The sequence below is a fragment of the Neoarius graeffei genome, chromosome 21, assembly GCF_027579695.1.
Source record: "Neoarius graeffei isolate fNeoGra1 chromosome 21, fNeoGra1.pri, whole genome shotgun sequence".
Classification (NCBI taxonomy): domain Eukaryota; kingdom Metazoa; phylum Chordata; class Actinopteri; order Siluriformes; family Ariidae; genus Neoarius; species Neoarius graeffei.
In genome coordinates this window covers 12,388,608-12,408,447 of record NC_083589.1, presented here as the reverse complement: position 1 = coordinate 12,408,447, position 19,840 = coordinate 12,388,608, and the positions used below count along the sequence as shown (strand labels likewise).

Sequence of the window (19,840 nt, the reverse complement as noted above, 5' to 3'; positions counted from 1 at the left end):
TTCTCCCCGTGTCCGCGTGGGTTTCCTCCGGGTGCTCCGGTTTCCCCCACAGTCCAAAGACATGCAGGTTAGGTTAACTGGTGACTCTAAATTGACCGTAGGTGTGAATGTGAGTGTGAATGGTTGTCTGTGTCTATGTGTCAGCCCTGTGATGACCTGGCGACTTGTCCAGGGTGTACCCCGCCTTTCGCCCGTAGTCAGCTGGGATAGGCTCCAGCTTGCCTGCGACCCTGTAGAACAGGATAAAGCGGCTAGAGATAATGAGATGAGTGTCAAGCTGCATTATAGCGACTGCATTATCATCTATCCATCCACTGGACATGATCAGCTGTGACACGTTTGTGCCATGCACGCTACTTAAAATTTCAGCATCCACAAATACACTCCTGCTTCCTGTAGGCTTAAAACTCTTCCTTCACTTTTTAACATACAAAGGAACACGTGCACGATTAGCTTTCTGTAGCGTTTCTGGTCAAGCTGCACCATTTTAATATCCATTATATTTGGGAAAACAGACAATTTCAGGAAACAGGCTTCATACAAATTTATCAGGAATGGCATTACAGCAGAGAAAGTCCATCAATTCGTTTATTCTCAGTCAAACAGACAAAAATGATGTTGCTCATCTTTATTTAGCAGATTTAAATACAATGACCAAGTCTATCTTGGAAGGAAATAATTTCAAACACTAGGTTTATGCTATGGTAGAAGAGAGTGAGAGATACATGGAGGACACAAAGAAACTACTGTTATATGTAAACATCCCAGAGAAATTGAACAAATGCTTGTCAAGGCATTGGCAGCTTTCCTTTTTTTGCCAGAGAAAAACATTCCTTACACAAAACACTCACACATTAAAAAAAAAAAACACTCGTTAGCTCCTTTTAGAGTGTGCTTACCTAATTTCAAAATAATATCCATATAAATTCATAAGTTGAGAATTATTTCAGACGTAAGGAAGCATTTTCTCAGGAGGATGTGCAAACCTTCAACTGAAGCTGTACAATAGTGTGGGCGTGCCAATGCTACAGGGATCACGGAAATTGAAATGAAGACTGGCTAAAATCAGGGAAAATTGGTCCTTTAATACACATCTTCATGTAAAATCTGTACTCAAAAAAAACAGAGCAGAAAAGAATAAATGCGGCAAGTTGGGGGTGGGTTTAAATGTTTCAATTATACCAATAAGATTGTTGAAATATTTTCCTGTATTTCTCTCTGTTTAATGCATCCTCCATAACATCTTTGGACTGGCAGAACTTAGCGACTGTATCCGAACTCATCTGCGTCATCGGCACGGAAATCTCCATAGCGCCAGATGTTGAGCTACAAGGAAAGAGGCGCAAACAGTTAAAAGAAGGAACGAGACTTTCGGGGAAGACGGCCAATGAGCAGACAAACGCATCCAGTCAGGACAGGTGAAAAATCACACCGTTTAATTATTACACACTCAAGCACAGGTGATCACAAAGCACTCAATGGAAGGATGTGTGAGGGAAGGAGAGAGGACAGAGAAAGATGGAAGTGGGAGAGAAAAGAGGGAGAGGGAGAGAAAGAAGGGGGAGGAGGAGAAGGGTTGAGGGAAGGAGAGAAAGAAAGAGGGAAGAGAAAGATGGAAGTGGGAGAGAGGGATAGAGAAAAGAAGGAGAATGATATAGGGAAGGACAGATAAGAGAAAGATGGAAGGACAGAAGAGAGAAAGATGGAAGGAGAGATGAGAGAAAGCTGGAAGGACAGATGAGAGAAAGCTGGAAGGACAAAGACGAGAGAAAGATGGAAGGACAGAAGAGAGAAAGATAGAAGGACAGATAAGAGAGAAAGATGGAAGGACAGATGAGAAAGATGGATGGAAGGACAGAAGAGAGAAAGATGGAAGGACAGATAAGAGAGAAAGATGGAAGGACAGATGAGAGAAAGATGGAAGGACAGAGATGAGAGAAAGATGGAAGGACAGATGAGAAAAATGGATGGAAGGACAGATGAGAAAGATGGATGGAAGGACAGATGAGAGAGAAAGATGGAAGGACAGAAGAGAGAAAGATGGAAGGACAGATAAGAGAGAAAGATGGAAGGACAGACAAGAGAGAAAGATGGAAGGACAGATGAGAGAAAGATGGAAGGACAGAGATGAGAGAAAGATGGAAGGACAGAGATGAGAGAAAGATGGAAGGACAGAGATGAGAGAAAGATGGAAGGACAAAGACGAGAGAAAGATGGAAGGACAAAGATGAGAGAAAGATGGAAGGACAAAGATGAGAGAAAGATGGAAGGTCAGAAGAGAGAAAGATGGAAGGACAGATGAGAGAAAGATGGAAGGACAGATGAGAAAGATGGATGGAAGGACAGATGAGAAAGATGGATGGAAGGACAGATGAGAGAAAGATGGAAGGACAGATAAGAGAGAAAGATGGAAGGACAGATGAGAAAGATGGATGGAAGGACAGAAGAGAGAAAGATGGAAGGACAGAAGAGAGAGAAAGATGGAAGGACAAAGATGAGAGAAAGATGGAAGGACAAAGATGAGAGAAAGATGGAAGGTCAGAAGAGAGAAAGATGGAAGGACAGAGATGAGAGAAAGATGGAAGGACAAAGATGAGAGAAAGATGGAAGGTCAGAAGAGAGAAAGATGGAAGGACAGATGAGAGAAAGATGGAAGGACAGATGAGAGAAAGATGGAAGGACAGATGAGAAAAATGGATGGAAGGACAGATGAGAAAGATGGATGGAAGGACAGATGAGAGAAAGATGGAAGGACAGATAAGAGAGAAAGATGGAAGGACAGATGAGAAAGATGGATGGAAGGACAGATGAGAGAGAAAGATGGAAGGACAGAAGAGAGAAAGATAGAAGGACAGATAAGAGAGAAAGATGGAAGGACAGATGAGAAAGATGGATGGAAGGACAGAAGAGAGAAAGATGGAAGGACAGATAAGAGAGAAAGATGGAAGGACAGATGAGAGAAAGATGGAAGGACAGAGATGAGAGAAAGATGGAAGTGGGAAAGACAAGAGAGAGAGAGAAGGAAAAGGGAGAAAGAACAGGTAGCAAAGATGTAAAATGGGAGAAAGAGAGGGAGGATTGAAGAGAGAGGGAGGCAGAGTAAAAGACAGTAAACCTTTTCCTTCATTACTAATTTGCTGTTGTTTTTTTCTTATTTGTGGAACAGAGGGGGGTGTGTGTGTGTGTGTTTTGATGCTGACGCGCACGTGTGTATACACAGAGAGGGAAAGGGAGAAGGTGAGGGAGGATGAGAGGAAGGAAGGAAAGACGGAGGGTGATCGAGGACTCACCCTGGCACTCTTTGCAGACTCCTGACCATTTAGATACTCAGTCACCTGGAAAAGAAACAGAGAGCCGTCTAAATTTATAGCAGGTGATGTTTCAGTTTCTTACCACAGTACAGAACCGACACGTTCCAGAACCCATCCTCAGTCCTCATCCACAGGACCGTGTGTGAACCCAATCCATTAAAATGGCACTGATGAGTTTACGTTTCCTTTCTCTCATTAGGGAACGAACAGCAGCTTACTGACGGCTCCACAAACCCGAGTAAAGACAGTGGGAGGGGTGCACGCATGTGTGTGTGTGTGTGTGTGTGAGAGAGAGAGATAGAAACTAAGTTCTCAGGTCTGTAGAAGGTTTGTAAAGGTACAAACCTTCAGAGAACCAGCACACCCTTTAAAACTGGCCTGTATTTCCTCTGGGTGAGGAACCACATCTGATCTTTATATAAATCAGGTGACCGTTAGACACACAAGAGTTCATTTTTGTTTTATTTTCCACAAGATTCAGTTTGCTGTCGATTTAACAGTGCTAGAGTTTAGAGCCCACTGATTCAAACACCAGTCTGTTTCTCAACACTTCACCGAAGAACAGTCTCAAATTAAAATACATTAGAAAGGAAACACCTGTGATGCTGGAAGTTCTGGGTTCCAGGTCATCAGCATGTTCCTGCAGGAACCTGAGTGAGTTTATGGGCAGTGTGTTCTCGTACTTTATGCACCTTTTGCCAGAGTAACATGGTTCGAATGGACACCGGGTGTAATTATATGGCGTATCGCAACACAGTCAATAGACCGCATATGCAAGCAAGAGAAAAGTAACTTCTTGAGGAAGAGCGATAAATCTTGTTGGGTTATACCGTCGCTGATACGGGGGAGTCTCTGAGCCCTGGGAAGCTGGCAGTGGAAGTGGAATGTCCCCATCACAATGTCCACTGGGACCCACGAATGAGTGACGTTTTTAAGTGTAAAATTTTCCATTAAGGAAAATGGAACAAAAAGACCAGGACTATTTGGAGACTGAGCCAGACGGGTAGTTCTACAAATGAAACACTTCCTACATCAACCATGTGATCTCACTGGGTTTTTTTTTTGGTCCAATCAGACTAATAAAATCTGATCCCACTCTTGGGCCTCTTCATCTGAACTGTACACGAGCACGTGATCGGACAGGGGGCCGGGCTGACACGCAGTGAATGAGTAACTGCATCAGCAGCACTTAAGCTCTTCTGGGAACGAGTGCAGACGAAGTGAATTAGATTTTATGTAATCACTGCCAAAACTCTTTCCCTTGAGGCACCGTATCATTGCACCATCGGGTCAGTGGTTTAAAATCCACCACGTAAAGGACTGGAGCTGTGTTTGCTCTATGCGACTGATCATGAATTATGTGGATTTTCCACACTGGTGGCTGGTAGGAAGGCAGGGACCATGTGTGCTCCAGGTTTCTGCAGTTAACGCCTCCTCACACTGCAGAATTTCCTTTAGTTTAGTCACTGGGTCTCGATTCAGCATGTTCATCAAGTGCGTAAAATCATGCGGATGCAGGCTCAAGAGCTTCCGTTAACGTTCTGAAACATCGGAATGGGGAACATGGGCTCTCAGGGGCTTTGACCATGATGTGGTGAGGAGATGTTCTGGTGTGAGTAAGCTCATGTTCTGCTGGGACATGCACATGGTTGGGTCAGAATCTGTTGACAGCAGCATGAGATCCATGGACCCAACCTTCAAACAAGCAGATTGCTAATGGGTGAGCAGATATGGATCTCCTTGTGGTGTGGTGTTCCATCAACACAGAGCCTGTAGTGCTGTAGCATAGTGTAGTGTAGTTTGCTCGTCATTCTTGCTTCCAGCCACAGCCACCACCTAGCCCCGTGGGGCAAAAAGAAGGGCAGCTAGCATGTAAGCCCTTTCCTGATGGTTTTACGGATCTGCAGGTCAAGACTCTTAGAGTTCCTCCACGTTGGCACACCATGGTACCTTTGCGGCCCCAGGCTAATCTGTGAGGGATCTCGGAGCAGGTTGGAGCCCCAGAGGTACAGCGTGCATGACTCACTGGTGTGTGGAAATGCCCTGGCACTTACCAATCCAGCCACCTGTTACCTTGTAGGTTGGGTTACTCTTTAGGCAAAGGCTAGGAGAAGGAGAAAACTGACTTCAAACCTCCACTGCCTTGCAGCACAACCCAAATGGGAAAGGCTTTGGGAGTAAACCCAGATAGAAAATCCAGAGTGGAGCCCCTGAGGCGGACAGTTGTCACTACCGACTACCTTCCGGCAACTCCTGCAGCAAAGCTGGTGCCAAATGTAGTGCCATGCGTTCCTTTGGACTCCATCAGTGAAGCCGAGAGGGGGGATTCTGTTGGTTGGGCATTGCAGGCTCTCCAAAATACTTGGCCAAGCTTGCGCCCTGGAGAGGTCACGTCAGTGCTGCTTTCAAGTGGCAGAAACAAAATACCGTATCCTTCAAAATACGATGCAAATAATGGCTTGGACACTGAAATCCCACTTGCTAAGTCAGTTATGGTCAGTAATAGTACACTAGCTGGGATCATGCTTTCTTTATTCTTGACTGATCCCTGAGGTTGCAGAATTGGATTTTTTCCCCCTGACGAGAACAGTCTACATCCGTTTAAACTTCAATAAACCTCCAGTCTTCATTTCCCTGGGTTTTTGTGCCTAATTCCGTCCCATTCATGAATATTTTAAAAGGGATTAAAAAAAAAAAAAAAAAACAATAATAATTTGGTACACGTCTGTAGAATCCTGTTTGTAATGACTGTACATCTTATTCAGTACGTGTGTCTTTGTACCTCGACAGATTTAATAATGCTCTCTGCTTTATTCTGCGGTGAAGGTTAGATACATTTTATCTTGTATGAAAGGTGATGCGCTGTATTTTAAGGTAAATTATTTCCGGATGCCTCATGGCTACAGGTGGAAACGAACCCTTTTGAGTCGAGTCCAGCTCATTCACAATCCATTCGATACTGTTTATTAATGAGCTCTGTCCATGATGAATAAATACCGTGGTGAGAAGACAGCCCCAAGCAGAGAACATCATGTAGTTTTGTGGTGTTTTCTGTGCAGTTGAGACTGTTGGAATGTGAATAGTAAATTGGTTTGTAAGTGCTCCTCCTCCCTCACCATTTTCTGCAGGTGTTTCTCTTTGCGTACGTCCACCATGACCAAGCCCTCTTTGACCAAGCCGAGGCCCACGTCGTCTTTAGAGTCGGAGAACTGCAGTGTGACGTGGGGGCAAGCTGAGCCACCGTACTCCACATTCAGCAGACACTGTGTGTTCTGGATGTCCCTCACCACACAGTCCACTGCGTCAGCACGGGCGTCCTCCTGGAGGAGACAAATTGGAGGTTCACCATTCATCAATGAAAGCCACTGTGCCTTCAGTAAAACCAAAACACACACGAACTAACTTGAGAGGATCAAGGTTAAGATCAACAGCAACAAGAGCGCTCTGAGAGCACAATATCCCCCGCTGGCAACTCGGCCATAACTCTGGTAAAATGTGACCGAATTGAACTTAATTACAATATGCGTATTACTACTGACATATAACAAAGAATTCTGTCAAGTTTCATGAAATTCCTTCAAAAATTGTGAGAGGAGTTGATTTCAGAAGGTGAGAACCCTTCCTGGGACGGACATCGCCACGACATAATCCCCCTTCGGGCCTTTTGGCCAGCGAGGGATAAAAATTGTGAGGGAAATTGATTTCAGAAAGCAAGCACACCTTGATGAAATTGCCAAAGTACAAGTTTGTTAATAATCAAGGGCATAACTCTGGTCAAATTTTGCCCAAATTAAATGATATTTCAATATAACTGTCATATAACAAAGCCTTCTGCCAAGTTTGGTGAAATTCCACCACAAATTGTGAGAGGAGTTGATTTCAGAAGAACGTACGCCCTCATGGAATTGCCAAAGTACAAGTTATTTAATCAAGGGTCAAAACTCTGGGAAAATTTTCACAAACGAAATTAAATTTCAATCTGCGTATTACCGTCATACAACAAGGCCTTTTGCAAAGTTTCGAGAAATTCGTCCAAAAATTGTGAGAGGAGGTGATGTCAGAAGGCGAGCACACCTTCATGAAATTGTGAAAGTACAAGGTTGTTAATCAAGGGCCGGAACTCTGGTAAAACGCAACCGAATTGAACAAAACAAAAATATGCGTACTACCGACATACAACGAAGCCTTTTACCAAGTTTGGTGAAATTCGTCCAAAAATTGTGAGAGTTGCTTTCAGAAGGAAAACACACTCATGAAATTGTCAAATTATAATTTTGTTAAATCAAGGGCTGTAACTCTGGTAAAATGCGACTGAATTGAACGAAATTGCAATACGCGTATTACCGACATATAACAAAGAATCCTGCCAAGTTTCGTGAAATTCCTCCAAAAATTGAGAGAGGAGTTGATTTCAGAAGGTGAGCGCCCTTCCCGGGACGGACGGATATCGCCACGACATAATCCCCCTTCGGGCCTTTCGGCCAGCGGGGGATAAAAACTGGTAACTGGAAAACAGTTGATCAACTGAAAGAATTCTGAAGACACTTTGCACACTACATCACGTCTTAAATCACAAATCAGCTGAAATAACGGCAACAAATGGGCAAAGGCTTTCTGCAATAATGTTACGATGATGAGAAGTCGCTCATTTTCCAGCAGAAGGAAGTGCATCGTAAGTTTGGGGGGGGATTTGATTTATGGAATAATTCTGACAGGGATTCCAGCAGCTGAGAGTTCTCGCTTTCTTACACTGTATTAGAAGAGAAATGTTTCCTGGGGAACAAGGCAGGGTTCAGTCGGTGTGTGCGCGTGGACTTACATCTTGTGGGACCTGGATAAAGGCAAAGGTGTACTCTGTGGCCTGCGCAGGTAGGGTACGAATACCGTAGGCAGAAGGAAGAGCCGCAAGACGTACAGAAGACAACATCTCTCTCTGTAGGACCACACACAGACACACACACGGTTCGATTAATTAACCATCATCTGGCCTGACAAAGTCTGGAATAAGCAGAGAGAGTGAGTCATTAATCTGAAGACGGGAGGAGAGAGGAACTCCAGCTTTACTACTTTCACCCCTTTAGGGACAACATGAATATACACACACTGTTACAGCTAGAAAACTGGACATACGTCTTAATTCCCCTCATTTAAAAGGTAATCAAAATTAGTTACATTAACTGTGAACTCACGCACAGTTGATTATTACTCACGTTGCCATAGTCTATGTAGAACACATGAACCTTTGCTGGAGATTCAACCTTCTCCACTCGAGCTCTGTACCTGGAGAGAGAGACACACATGTGGAAGAGAGTGGTAATGAGAGGCGAGGACAAAAGGAAGGGAAGAATTCAGACCTCATAAAGGATAAATGTACTTGTGCAGCCATCTCGGAGCACTCACGACCGGAGGGCAATAATTGCATCAAACCTCCCTGTCATGTAGCCTTAGACACGCGGAATTAAATTCGCTTTCTAGCAAAGTACAGAGGAATCCTACGTGCACTGCTGAAGTGATGTCACTAGAGATAACATTTCTCTTGTTCTGCTCCTCTTGCCCAACGATAGGAACACTGGAATCCTCCGTCCCAACCACTCGCTGTCTCTCAGGGCTATTTCACACAGTTCTTTGTATATTTCTGTACACAGTTTTTGAAAATTGTTCTTATTTATGCTCAATCTAAATACCATCTCGCTCACTGGATAAATATATACACAAATCAGCCATAACATTAAAACCGCTGACCGGTGAAGTGAATAACATTTGATTATTCCATTGCAGTGGCACCTGTCAAGGGGTGGGATATATTAGGCAGCAAGAGAACGGTCAGTTCTTGAAGTTGATGTGTTGGAAGCAGGAAAAATGGGCAGATCTGAGCGACTTTGACAAGGGCCAAATTGTGATGGCGAGATGACTGGGTCTGACACCTTTCTGTTTTATCCAGCATTAACTTTTTCAGCAGTTTGTGCTACAGTAGCTCTTCTGAGACTTCTGGATTGGACCATATGGGCTCGCCTTCAACGCCCATGATCTCGTCACCGGTTGTCCTTTCTTGGACCACTTTAGTTCGGTACTAACCACTGCATACTGGGAACACCCCACAAGATGTGCCATTTTGGAGATGCTCAGGCCCAGTCATCTCGCCATCACAATTTGGCCCTTGTCAAAGTTGCCCAGATCCTTACGCTTGCCCATTTTTCCGGCTTCCAACACATCAACTTCAAGAACTGACTGTTTTCTTGCTGCCTAATATATCCGACCCCCTGACAGGTGCCATTATAACGAGATAATCAATGCAATTCACTAGGGCGTCACGGTAGCGTAGTGGTTAGCAGTCACCTCAAGGCAAAAAGGTTCTGGGTTCGAGCCCAGTGGCCGACGGGGGGCCTTTCTGTGTGGAGTTTGCATGTTCTCCCCGTGTCTGCGTGGGTTTCCCTCACAGTTTAAAGACATGCGGTTAGGTTAACATGGGGCGGCCGTGGGCTGAAGTACCCTTGAGCAAGGTACCTAACCCCTAACTGCTCCCCGGGCGCTGTAATATGGCTGCCCACTGCTCTGGGTATGTGTGTTCACTGCTTCAGATGGGTTAAAAATGCAGAGGATGAATTTCACTGCGCTTGAGTGTGTATGTGACAAATAAAAGCAGCTTCTTCTTCACCTGTCAGTGGTTTTAATGTTATGGCTGATGGGTGTATAAAGGTTCTCAAACTTCAAAGGAAACATTAACCTCCATTCAATTGTGGAGCTCCTCTCAAAGCTCCTCTTCCACTCGAGGCGCTGCATCCAACCTGCTGTCATGTAAATCAAAGTGGACTTTACACCAGACACTGGCGGCCTGCAGAGCGTCCAGTCATGGCTTCAAATTAGAAAAACTACAAAGTACAAGGTTCCTGCTATATTTTGCAGCGTTCTGTCCATAACACCAGGGAATCAGTTAAAATCCAAATGCTGTAGACGAGTCAAAATCTCATGCGATTAAAGAACTTTACGTGACGATGTATAGACGTAATGCATGTTTATAATCATCATTCTCCATGTACAGAGAATTTTGAAAGTTTTATTTCCTAAACCAGGGCAAGTTTAGGGCCACACTCCTGACTTGTGCAGGCTTTTTGTGCAAAATCTCCATTTTGATTACAGCTCACGGGTACACGATCATAAAACGGTGAGAAATGTGACCGCCGTGGGAAATCTAAACATCTACAGGGCAGAACTAATCGGAAAATAGTTTGACACACTACCAAAAATAAGTCCTTGATACCATCCCCCTGGTCAGTTCTCTAAGCTCCGAGTTCCGGCATGGTGCTCCTGTTGATCTCTGTAGTCCTGTGTGCTCATTTTTTCTAGGCTGAATGCCTTGTTACAGTCATTGAAGTGCTTACCATTCTCCATCAGTGAACTTGGCAATGCAGTAGTCCCCTCTTTGTGGGGTGAAGGCGCCCTCCACGGGTGGCTGATTTGCAATCTCCGCCCGCATCGTCTCCATCAGGCTTTCTAGCTGTGCACCTGCACGGATTCAAACAAAAAGTATCGCGTATGACTTCTGTTTGTAGTTCAGTCGCATATTGAATGAGTACATTTTAGCAGTCTGTAGTTTGCAGCCCACTTCAACAGGGCTTCAGTCGTTATAAAATGACCGTGCTCCAGCTAATGGCAACACTGAGATGTTAGACTGATCTACCCCGACTGGCCAAAAAATTTAAAAAAAGGTCTCACACACACACACTAGTATTCCATTATGCAACGTCACAACATGTATTTCCATCCAGAGTTGCATGAATGTTTCCCTGAGATCTTGTATTGACTACAGGAGAGTTGAACCACTCTGTAAAATCTTCTCCAGCATCCCAAAGACTCTCAGTGGGGTTAAGGTCGGGACTCTGTGGGGGTTAATTCATGTGTAAAATGAGTCCTCATGCTCCCTGAACCACTCTTTCACTATTCTAACCCTAATTTTATTCCTGTGCCGTCAGGGAAGAAAAACCCCACTGATGTGAACCTGGTCATTCAGTACATTCAGGTCGTCAGCTGACTTCATTATGTTGCTGAGCCTCGACCTGATCAACTGTACCGACCCCAGATCATCACACTGCCTCCAGAGGCTTGTACAGTGGACACTATGCATGATGGGGCATCGCTTCATGAGCTTCCCTTCTTACCCTGACACGCCCATTTACTCAGGAATAGGGTCAATCTGGACTCATCAGACCACATGACCTTTCTCCGGTGCTCCAGAGTCCAATCTTTAGGCTCCCGAGCAAACTGAAGCCTTTTCTCCTGATTAGTCTCGCTAACGAGTGGTTTTCTTATTTAGACAGCTGTTTAGTCCCAATCCTGTGAGTTCTCGTCCCACTGTGAGCATGGAAACGATCTTACTTTCACTATTAAACATAGGGGTGAGTTCTCCTGTCCATCTTTTACAATTCGGCTTTACCAAGCCTTTAAGTGATCTCTGATCATGGCCAGTCAGGATGTTTTTTTCCGACCACATTTCTTCCGTGAAATTGATGGTGCATCACGAGCCTTCCAGGTTTTAATCATGTGTTGGTCAGTTCTTAACCCAATTCCAGTCATTTCAGTAATCTCCTCGGATGTTTTCTTTGCTTGATTCAAGACAATAATTTAATCTTCTGAAACACAGTAACATCTTTTCCATGAGCACGGGATCTGTCTTCTGACATGTTTGTTTAAGAAATGAGAAGCTACTCACTGCATCAGTTAGAGTTAAAAGAATTGTTGCAGCTGAAACACATTAATCACTGCAGCAATTATCCAATCAAACGGTCTTAAATATTTGCTTATTGAAATCCAAATTGTGACACTTTTCGGCCAGATATCATTGTCATTATATCTAATTGATACATTACACCTGTTGAGTGTGTCCATGAGATACCCTGTACACAGCATGACAGGAGATGAGTACCGATTCTTTTGCAATTACACAGTCAAAGCACTTTCTGTAAATGCGAACTTGGATTTTGCTTTATATAGTACCCACTTTTCAGTGTAAATGAAACCGATTTTCTCTTTGACTGTTGTATAGCATCTGCATTGTTACCCTCCCCAGGAGTGGTTGCTCAACAAAGATCACTCCAAGAGCAAGGCGTGTAATAGTTGGCGAGGTCACAAAGGACCCCAGGGTAACTTCTAAGCAACTGAAGGCCTCTCTCACATTGGCTAATGTTAATGTTCATGAGTCCACCATCAGGAGAACACTGAACAACAATGGTGTGCATGGCAGGGTTGCAAGGAGAAAGCCACTGCTCTTCAATAAGAATACTGCTGCTCGTCTGTAGTTTGCTAAAGATCACGTGGACAAGCCAGAAGGCTATTGGAAAAATGTTTTGTGGACGGATGAGACCAAAATAGAGCATTTTGGTTTAAATGAGAAGCGTTATGTTTGGAGAAAGGAAAACACTGCATTCCAGCATAAGAACCTTATCCCATCTGTGAAACATGGTGGTGGTAGTATCATGGTTTGGGCCTGTTTTGCTGCATCTGGGCCAGGACGGCTTGCCATCATTGATGGAACAATGAATTCTGAATGATACCAGCAAATTCTAAAGGAAACTGTCAGGACATCTGTCCATGAACTGAATCTCAAGAGAAGGTGGGTCATGCAGCAAAACAACGACCCTAAGCACACAAGTCGTTCTACCAAAGAATGGTTAAAGAAGAATAAAGTGAATATTTTGGAATGGCCGAGTCAAAGTCCTGACCTTAATCCAATCGAAACATTGTGGAAGGACCTGAAGTGAGCAGTTCATGTGAGGAAACCCACCAACATCCCAGAGTTGAAGCTGTTCTGTACAGAGGAATGGGCTAAAATTCCTCCAAGCCGGTGTGAAGGACTGATCAACAGTTACGGGAAATGTTTAGTTGCAGTTATTGCTGCACAAGGGGGTCACACCAGATACTGAAAGCAAAGGTTCACATACTTTTGCCACTCACAGATAAGTAATATCGGATCATTTCCCTCAATAAATAAATGACCAAGTATAATATTTTTGTCTCAGTTGTTTAACTGGGTTCAATTTATCTACTTTTAGGACTTGTGTGAAAATCTGATGATGTTTTAGGTCATATTTATGCAGAAATATAGAAAATTCTAAAGGGTTCACAAACTTTCAAGCAGCACTGTACAGAGTAGAGAAGGAACAGGAATAAATCTCGGTGGTCTGCATGGTCTCGGTTATTGAAGTGATGTTTCCTTAGAGAGCTACAGTATTTTGCGTGGGTTTGTTCAGTAACTTGCAAAATAGTCTTAAAAACCAACATGAAAATGAATGATGTGATAAGATTGTGGATCATGGACTAAACTAAAGAAATGTGTTATAAATATATACACAAATCATAAGCATGTGGAAGAACTCAACTCCCAGTAACAGGATTCAACCTGGGCCTTTGGTTATTCTATTCTATTCTATTCAGTTTTTCTGATTCAGAAAAAGTATTCTCGTCATCTCTGGCTTTGCATAAAGAGTATACTACAGCAAGGAAAATCAGAGCACGCTTGTGAGAATTATTTATATTCACAGTCACTAGCACCAAGAGTAGGGAGGGAAGCATGGAACGACACAATCACAGCCTGTATGCTAAATTACTACTTTGTAAGACGGAAACAATTAATGACATTGTGCAGCTGGGAGCATTTGTAGCATTTCTGTTTACATTGGTTTCCAAAATTACCCACGAACTCCTGCAGCGTGAGGAACTCGGGCGCGTGACACGCTTTCAGTTTCCGCCGCTTTAAAAAGGCACACTTCCTCAATGATGTGAAACGAATGGCCTCCTGCAAAAGGAAAGCTTCTCAAGGTTTAAGGAAAACGGTCTGATATTAAGGGTAGATATTAGGGTGGCGCTATAAAATTATTTTACTACAATAACCATGCGAGTAGCTCTTGCATATCACATAACTCGAGTGTCATCAAAGGAGAACTGAAGGCAAATTTTTTAATCATCAAAATTCTCATTTTATGAAATATTGGAACGCATTTTTGATCGCTATTTTGTCACCGTTATAGCAAGTTATGAGTGTTTGAAATACGCTATGGAATATATCAGTCCATATGTCAAAGCGATGGCTGTAAACGAGATTCGTCGAGACCTGTGCGAGACATCGTAGGACAGAAGTAAAACGTACAGCGGAAATCAAAGCGACCAACATCTGCCAACGTTGTCAAAAGACGCACGCGCACTCTTTCGAATGCTGACGTAATCAAGCCGGAAGTTTTGTTTGTTTTGATAGCAATAAGGAAAAAGTTTGAAGAAAGTAGGCAGTGATAGCCATTTAAACTCGTTTTTGTGCAAGGTTTCGTTTGGAAAACAGTTCATTTGGTGGAATAAATGTGACAAGATGCCAAGGACACCTGGCTGACACTTCACGTTTCGAAGTCTCGTACGAGTCTCGTAAAGATCGCGCGGACCAAACGAACTAAATTCAACATGGCTAAAAACCAAATAAGTCTCATCTCATCATCTGTAGCCGCTTTATCCTGTTCTACAGGGTCACAGGCAAGCTGGAGCCTATCCCAGCTGACTACGGGCGAAAGGCGGGGTACACCCTGGACAAGTCGCCAGGTCATCACAGGGCTGACACATAGACACAGACAAGCATTCACACTCACATTCACACCTACGCTCAATTTAGAGTCACCAGTTAACCTAACCTGCATGTCTTTGGACTGTGGGGGAAACCGGAGCACCCGGAGGAAACCCACACGGACACGGGGAGAACATGCAAACTCCGCACAGAAAGGCCCTCGCCGGCCACGGGGCTCGAACCCGGACCTTCTTGCTGTGAGGCGACAGCGCTAACCACTACACCACCGTGCCGCCCAAAACCGAATAAGTATAATATCTAATTGCAATTAGTTGTCAATACGAGCCACGATATAAGGTTACTAAAACCGAAAACGTAATTGAATAACACATTAAGAAATGACTTCAGTTCTCCTTTAAGCAACTTCCTGAAGCAGAATAAATTCAGGATTATTTTCAACCTTTTCTCAAAGAGTCAACTCCACGATGCACAAAGGCAACGGCCGTCCAGAATTTTTAAACAGTTAACATTTATTAACCGACGGCTCAGAAACAACCATTTCAGCACTAACTCCTCTTAAACTCATGAAGAAGCCCCTTAAGAGGATTACAAATGGTGTCGTACAAATTCAGAAACAATCACCTGGAAACAATAATGAGAAAATCCTCAACAGTTCAATAAACTGGCGTATGAGCAAAGTGTGCACTCTGAAACGCTGTAATCCACACCAGTGTTAAGGACCCGAGCTTGAGGCAGAAGGTGATGCTAACATCCACCGTTACGTACACTGAACCGTAGCTGCAAATGAGTTTTTCCCTGACTGTCATTCCAAACGTATGCCATGTCCTTTGACCGAAATCAATTCTTTGGTGAGGCTCATGTGACGTCGTTTTAACAGAAGAAAGGAAATCTATATTTTGACCCACAGTCTGGTGAAAAGATGAAAAAAGACTTTTTTTTTTCAATTAAGAAAACCGCCACAACAAATTGTTTACCACACAAAAATCAACAGAAGACTAAATTTTGGTCCCCGAGTGAAGATCGACCCAAAACATCAATCAGAACTGAATTCGCATGATAAATGAGAGAGGAGATACAATTCTAGTCAGAAAGAAATGTGTGAAGTTGACCTGATGACTCATTTGTTCGCAAAAAAAAAAAAATGACAATACAACGACCGAGTTTTGTGCAGAAGGTCGAGTTCTTTCAAATAAAACAATCAGAACTGAAATCCATTGAGAACTGAAGGAGGGAGGAGACACGAAACAGAAAGTACGCAAAATTGTAAACAAATTGTTTACAACAAGAAAATCAAACGACCTAGTTTTGTTCCTCGCGGGAAGATCGACCCAAAACTGAAATTGAGTGAAAACAGAGAGGAGATTTGGAAAAGTCTAGCGAGAGGCCTAGAAAATGTATTAATTTGGCGTAATTAGTAACTCGTTAGCAAACATTTTGACAAAACAACGAGCAAGTTGTGTGTGCAGCGATGAGTTCTTTCAAACGAAACAATCGGAACAGAAAGCCGTAGAGAACTGACGGAGGAGATACGATTTAACTGAACCGTGAACGACAGACGGATGACGGACGCCATGGCAACAGCCGTCAGGTCAGATGAGCCAACAATGGTAATGTTAAACTGATGTGTTCTCCCGTAAAAAGAAAAACACTCATGGTTTAAAGGATAATCTGAGAACTCCTTGGCAACACTCGCAGCTCACATTAAGTTCATAACTTATCCATTATTTAAAAAAAAAAAGCCAGCCATCAGTTTCCATGGTACTGTGAAGAAATGAGAGGAAAGCGCCACATTACAGACTGCTGTAGCTCATCTCATCGAAAAACAGTCACCTCAGACCAAAGCTATCAGGCTCATGAGCATATCCGAGCCCAAAACTCTCAGTGTTATAATTTGATGAGTTTTAAAGAGCACGTTTTCCTAAGTATCAGACATCTGACCCGTTTCTCCTCCTCTATCCAAATGAACAGTATTCTAATCACAGCAGGAGTGATTTATTGATTTAGAGTTCTGTTTAGTGAAGACTGAATGAAAAAAAACCTGACCAAGCGAGACCTACAGCTCCCGAAACAAGAAAACAATAAGTATATTCAGGATCCTTACAACACAACAATATTTACAGCACACACACACACACACACTTGGAGGAATGAGTCACACAAGGTGAGGAGATGAGAATTGAAAAAGCGGGGATGTAAGGGTGTCATGTTTTGTCTGTGCTTTGGAAACGCAATTTGATATAATAGAGCAGTGCTTCACATTATTTAAAACAGCGTTATTAAATCGGGGCGCAAAAAAAGTCAAACAAATAGTGTTGCTGAGCCACTGTGCGTCACCATGGAAAGCCTGCAGACTTTGCTGTCAATTTGAAAGAAAAAATAAACCCAACCCCACCAACACAACAGCAGTTTCTCTGTGTGATGCACAGGAGACAGATAAGGTATAGCTACACAGGTATAGGATACATACTATATTAGGTAGTAGATATCAGAGATGACCAGGCATCATATAATATAGTACAGTGGTATGCAAAAGTTTGGGCACCCCTGGTCAAAATTGCTGTTACTGTGAACAGTTAGGCAAGTTGAAGATGAAATGATCTCCAAAAGGCATAAAGTTAAAGATGACTCATTCCCTTTGTACTTTAAGCAAAAACAAATTTTTTCATCTTTTACATTTTCAAAATGACAAAAGGGCCCGAAGCAGAAATTTGGGCACCCTGCATGGTTAGTACCTACTAACACCCCCTTTGGCAAGTATCACAGCTTGTAAACACCTTTTGTAGCCAGATAATAATCTTTCAGTTCTTACCTGGGGGATTTTCACACATTCGCTTCCAGTTCTACAAGTTTCCTGGGCTGTCTTGCATGCGCTGCTCTTTTGAGATCTATCCACAGATCTTCAATGATGTTCAGGTCAGGGGACTGAGAGGGCCCGGGCAAAACCTTCAGCTTGGGCCTCTTGAGGTATTCCATTGTAGATTTTGAGGCGTGTTTTGGATCATCGTCTTATTGTAGGACCCGTCCTCTTTTTAACTTCAACTTTTTTACAGATGGTGTGATGTTTGCTTCCAGAATTTGCTGGTATTTATTCGAATCCATGCTTCCCTCGACCAGTGAAATGTGCCCTGTGCCACTGGCTGCAACACAACCCCAAAGCATGATCGATCCACACCCATGCTTCAGAGTCGGAGAGGCGTTCTTTTCCTGGAATTTGGCACCCTTTTTTCTCCAAACATACTTTTGCACATTGTGGCCAAAAAGTTCTATTTTGATTTCATCAGTCCACAGGACTTGTTTCCAAAATGCATCAGGCTTATTTAGATGTTCGTTTGCAAACTTCAGACACTGAATTTTGTGGCTAGGACGCAGGAAAGGTTTTCTTCTGATGACTCTCCCATGAAGGTCATATTTATTCAGGTGTCGCTGCATAGTAGAACAGTGCACCACCACTCCAGGGTCTGCGGAATCTTTCTGAAGGTCTTTTGCATCAAACAGGGTTTTTTATTTGCCTTTCTATCAATCCAACGAGCAGTTCTTTCAGAAAGTTTTCTTCATCTTCCAGACCTCACCTTGATCTCCACTGTTTCTGTAAACTGCCATTTCTTGATAACATTCCAATCTGAGGAAACAGCTACCTGAAAACACTTTGCTACGTTCTTGTAGCCTTCTCCTGCTTTGTGAGCATCAATTATTTTATTATTCAGAATGCGAGGGAGTTGCTTAGAGGAGCCCATGGCTGTTGATTTTAGGGACAAGTTTGAGGAGACAGAGAATTTTTATACAGCTTTGAAATCTGCATCATCTAACCTTTCCTAACGAAGAATTTGAACAAGCCACAGCTCAATAAGCGAATTAAGGTCTGGAACCTTGGTAACAGTTACATGAGAACTCAAATGTATTGGGGCGCCCAAACTTTCGCATGGTGTTCTTTTTCTTTTTTCACTCTCTAATGGGACAAAACAAAAATAATACACATCTTGCAGAAAACGCTGAAAAGAAATGTATCGTCTTTACCTTTATGCTTTTTGGTGATCGGTTCATCTTCTGCTCACTTAACTATTCACAGTAACAGACGTTTTCAGTAAGGGTGCCCAAACTTTTGCATGCCACTGTATATACCACAATCACCAACCCGTAAATTTAAAAAAATCTCCAAAACCATTAACTTGTCTATTAGATCCCTTGCCTTCTTCAAACATAGAATGCAATTGTAACGGTTGTAATAAATAAATAAATAAATAAATAAATAAATCAAAATTTTCCTTAGCACTGGATGTGTACTCAAATCCTTTAAACTAGCAGTTATCAAACCCCTGATTACAAAATCTGACCTCAACCCGTCTGCTGTCCATTTATAGGCCAATATCAAACCTCCCCTTTATCTCCAAGATCCTAGAAAAAGCTGTGGCACAGTAGTTATGCTCATATCCACATAGGAATCAAAAGTCAAAGTCCTTCCCGCACCATTCATGGCGCGTTTGGCGGTGCTGATCTCTGTTTCGTAGCCCTCGGCCTCTCGCCTATATTACGTAGCTAGGGTTACAGTGGGGGGCTAGTCCTCTGGTAACCGCGAGAGTTTGACTCCCCACTTGCATCTGTATTGCAGCGTGCCTTGCCAGATGGCAGTAGGCACCATTTTTAATCTTTGGTATGACCCAACCGTGAGTAGAACTTGTGATCTCCCAATTGAGAGGTGGACACGCTAACCACTAGGCCACTTGCCGGTGCATACAGGAATAACATCTATGAAATGTATCAGTCAGGAGTTAGACCTCATCATAGCAGAGACAGCACTGGTTAAAGTAGTGAATGACCTACTACTGGCCTCTGATCAGGGCTATGGTGGCACAGTGGTTAGCACCGTCGTCTCACAGCAAGAAGGTTCTGTATGAGTTTCCTTCAGTTTCCCCCACAGTCCAAAGACATGCAGTTAGGTTAACTGGCTACTCTAAATTGTCCATAGGTATGA

At 43.2% G+C, this 19,840-nt stretch overlaps 1 protein-coding gene across 1 annotated transcript in view; it reads right to left on the bottom strand.

Moving 5' to 3' along the window:
• Positions 1-613: 613 nt before the first annotated feature.
• snd1 (staphylococcal nuclease and tudor domain containing 1) overlaps positions 614-19,840 on the bottom strand; it is a 193,415-nt gene continuing 174,188 nt past the window's right edge. The window contains exons 19-24 of the mRNA XM_060903884.1: positions 10,691-10,814; positions 8,522-8,591; positions 8,131-8,244; positions 6,428-6,631; positions 3,291-3,335; positions 614-1,326 (exon numbers count right to left, since the gene is read on the bottom strand). Of these exons, the coding sequence (XP_060759867.1) occupies positions 1,261-1,326; positions 3,291-3,335; positions 6,428-6,631; positions 8,131-8,244; positions 8,522-8,591; positions 10,691-10,814 (623 nt within the window). The 3' untranslated portion in view covers positions 614-1,260. The remainder of the gene's footprint in view (positions 1,327-3,290; positions 3,336-6,427; positions 6,632-8,130; positions 8,245-8,521; positions 8,592-10,690; positions 10,815-19,840) is intronic.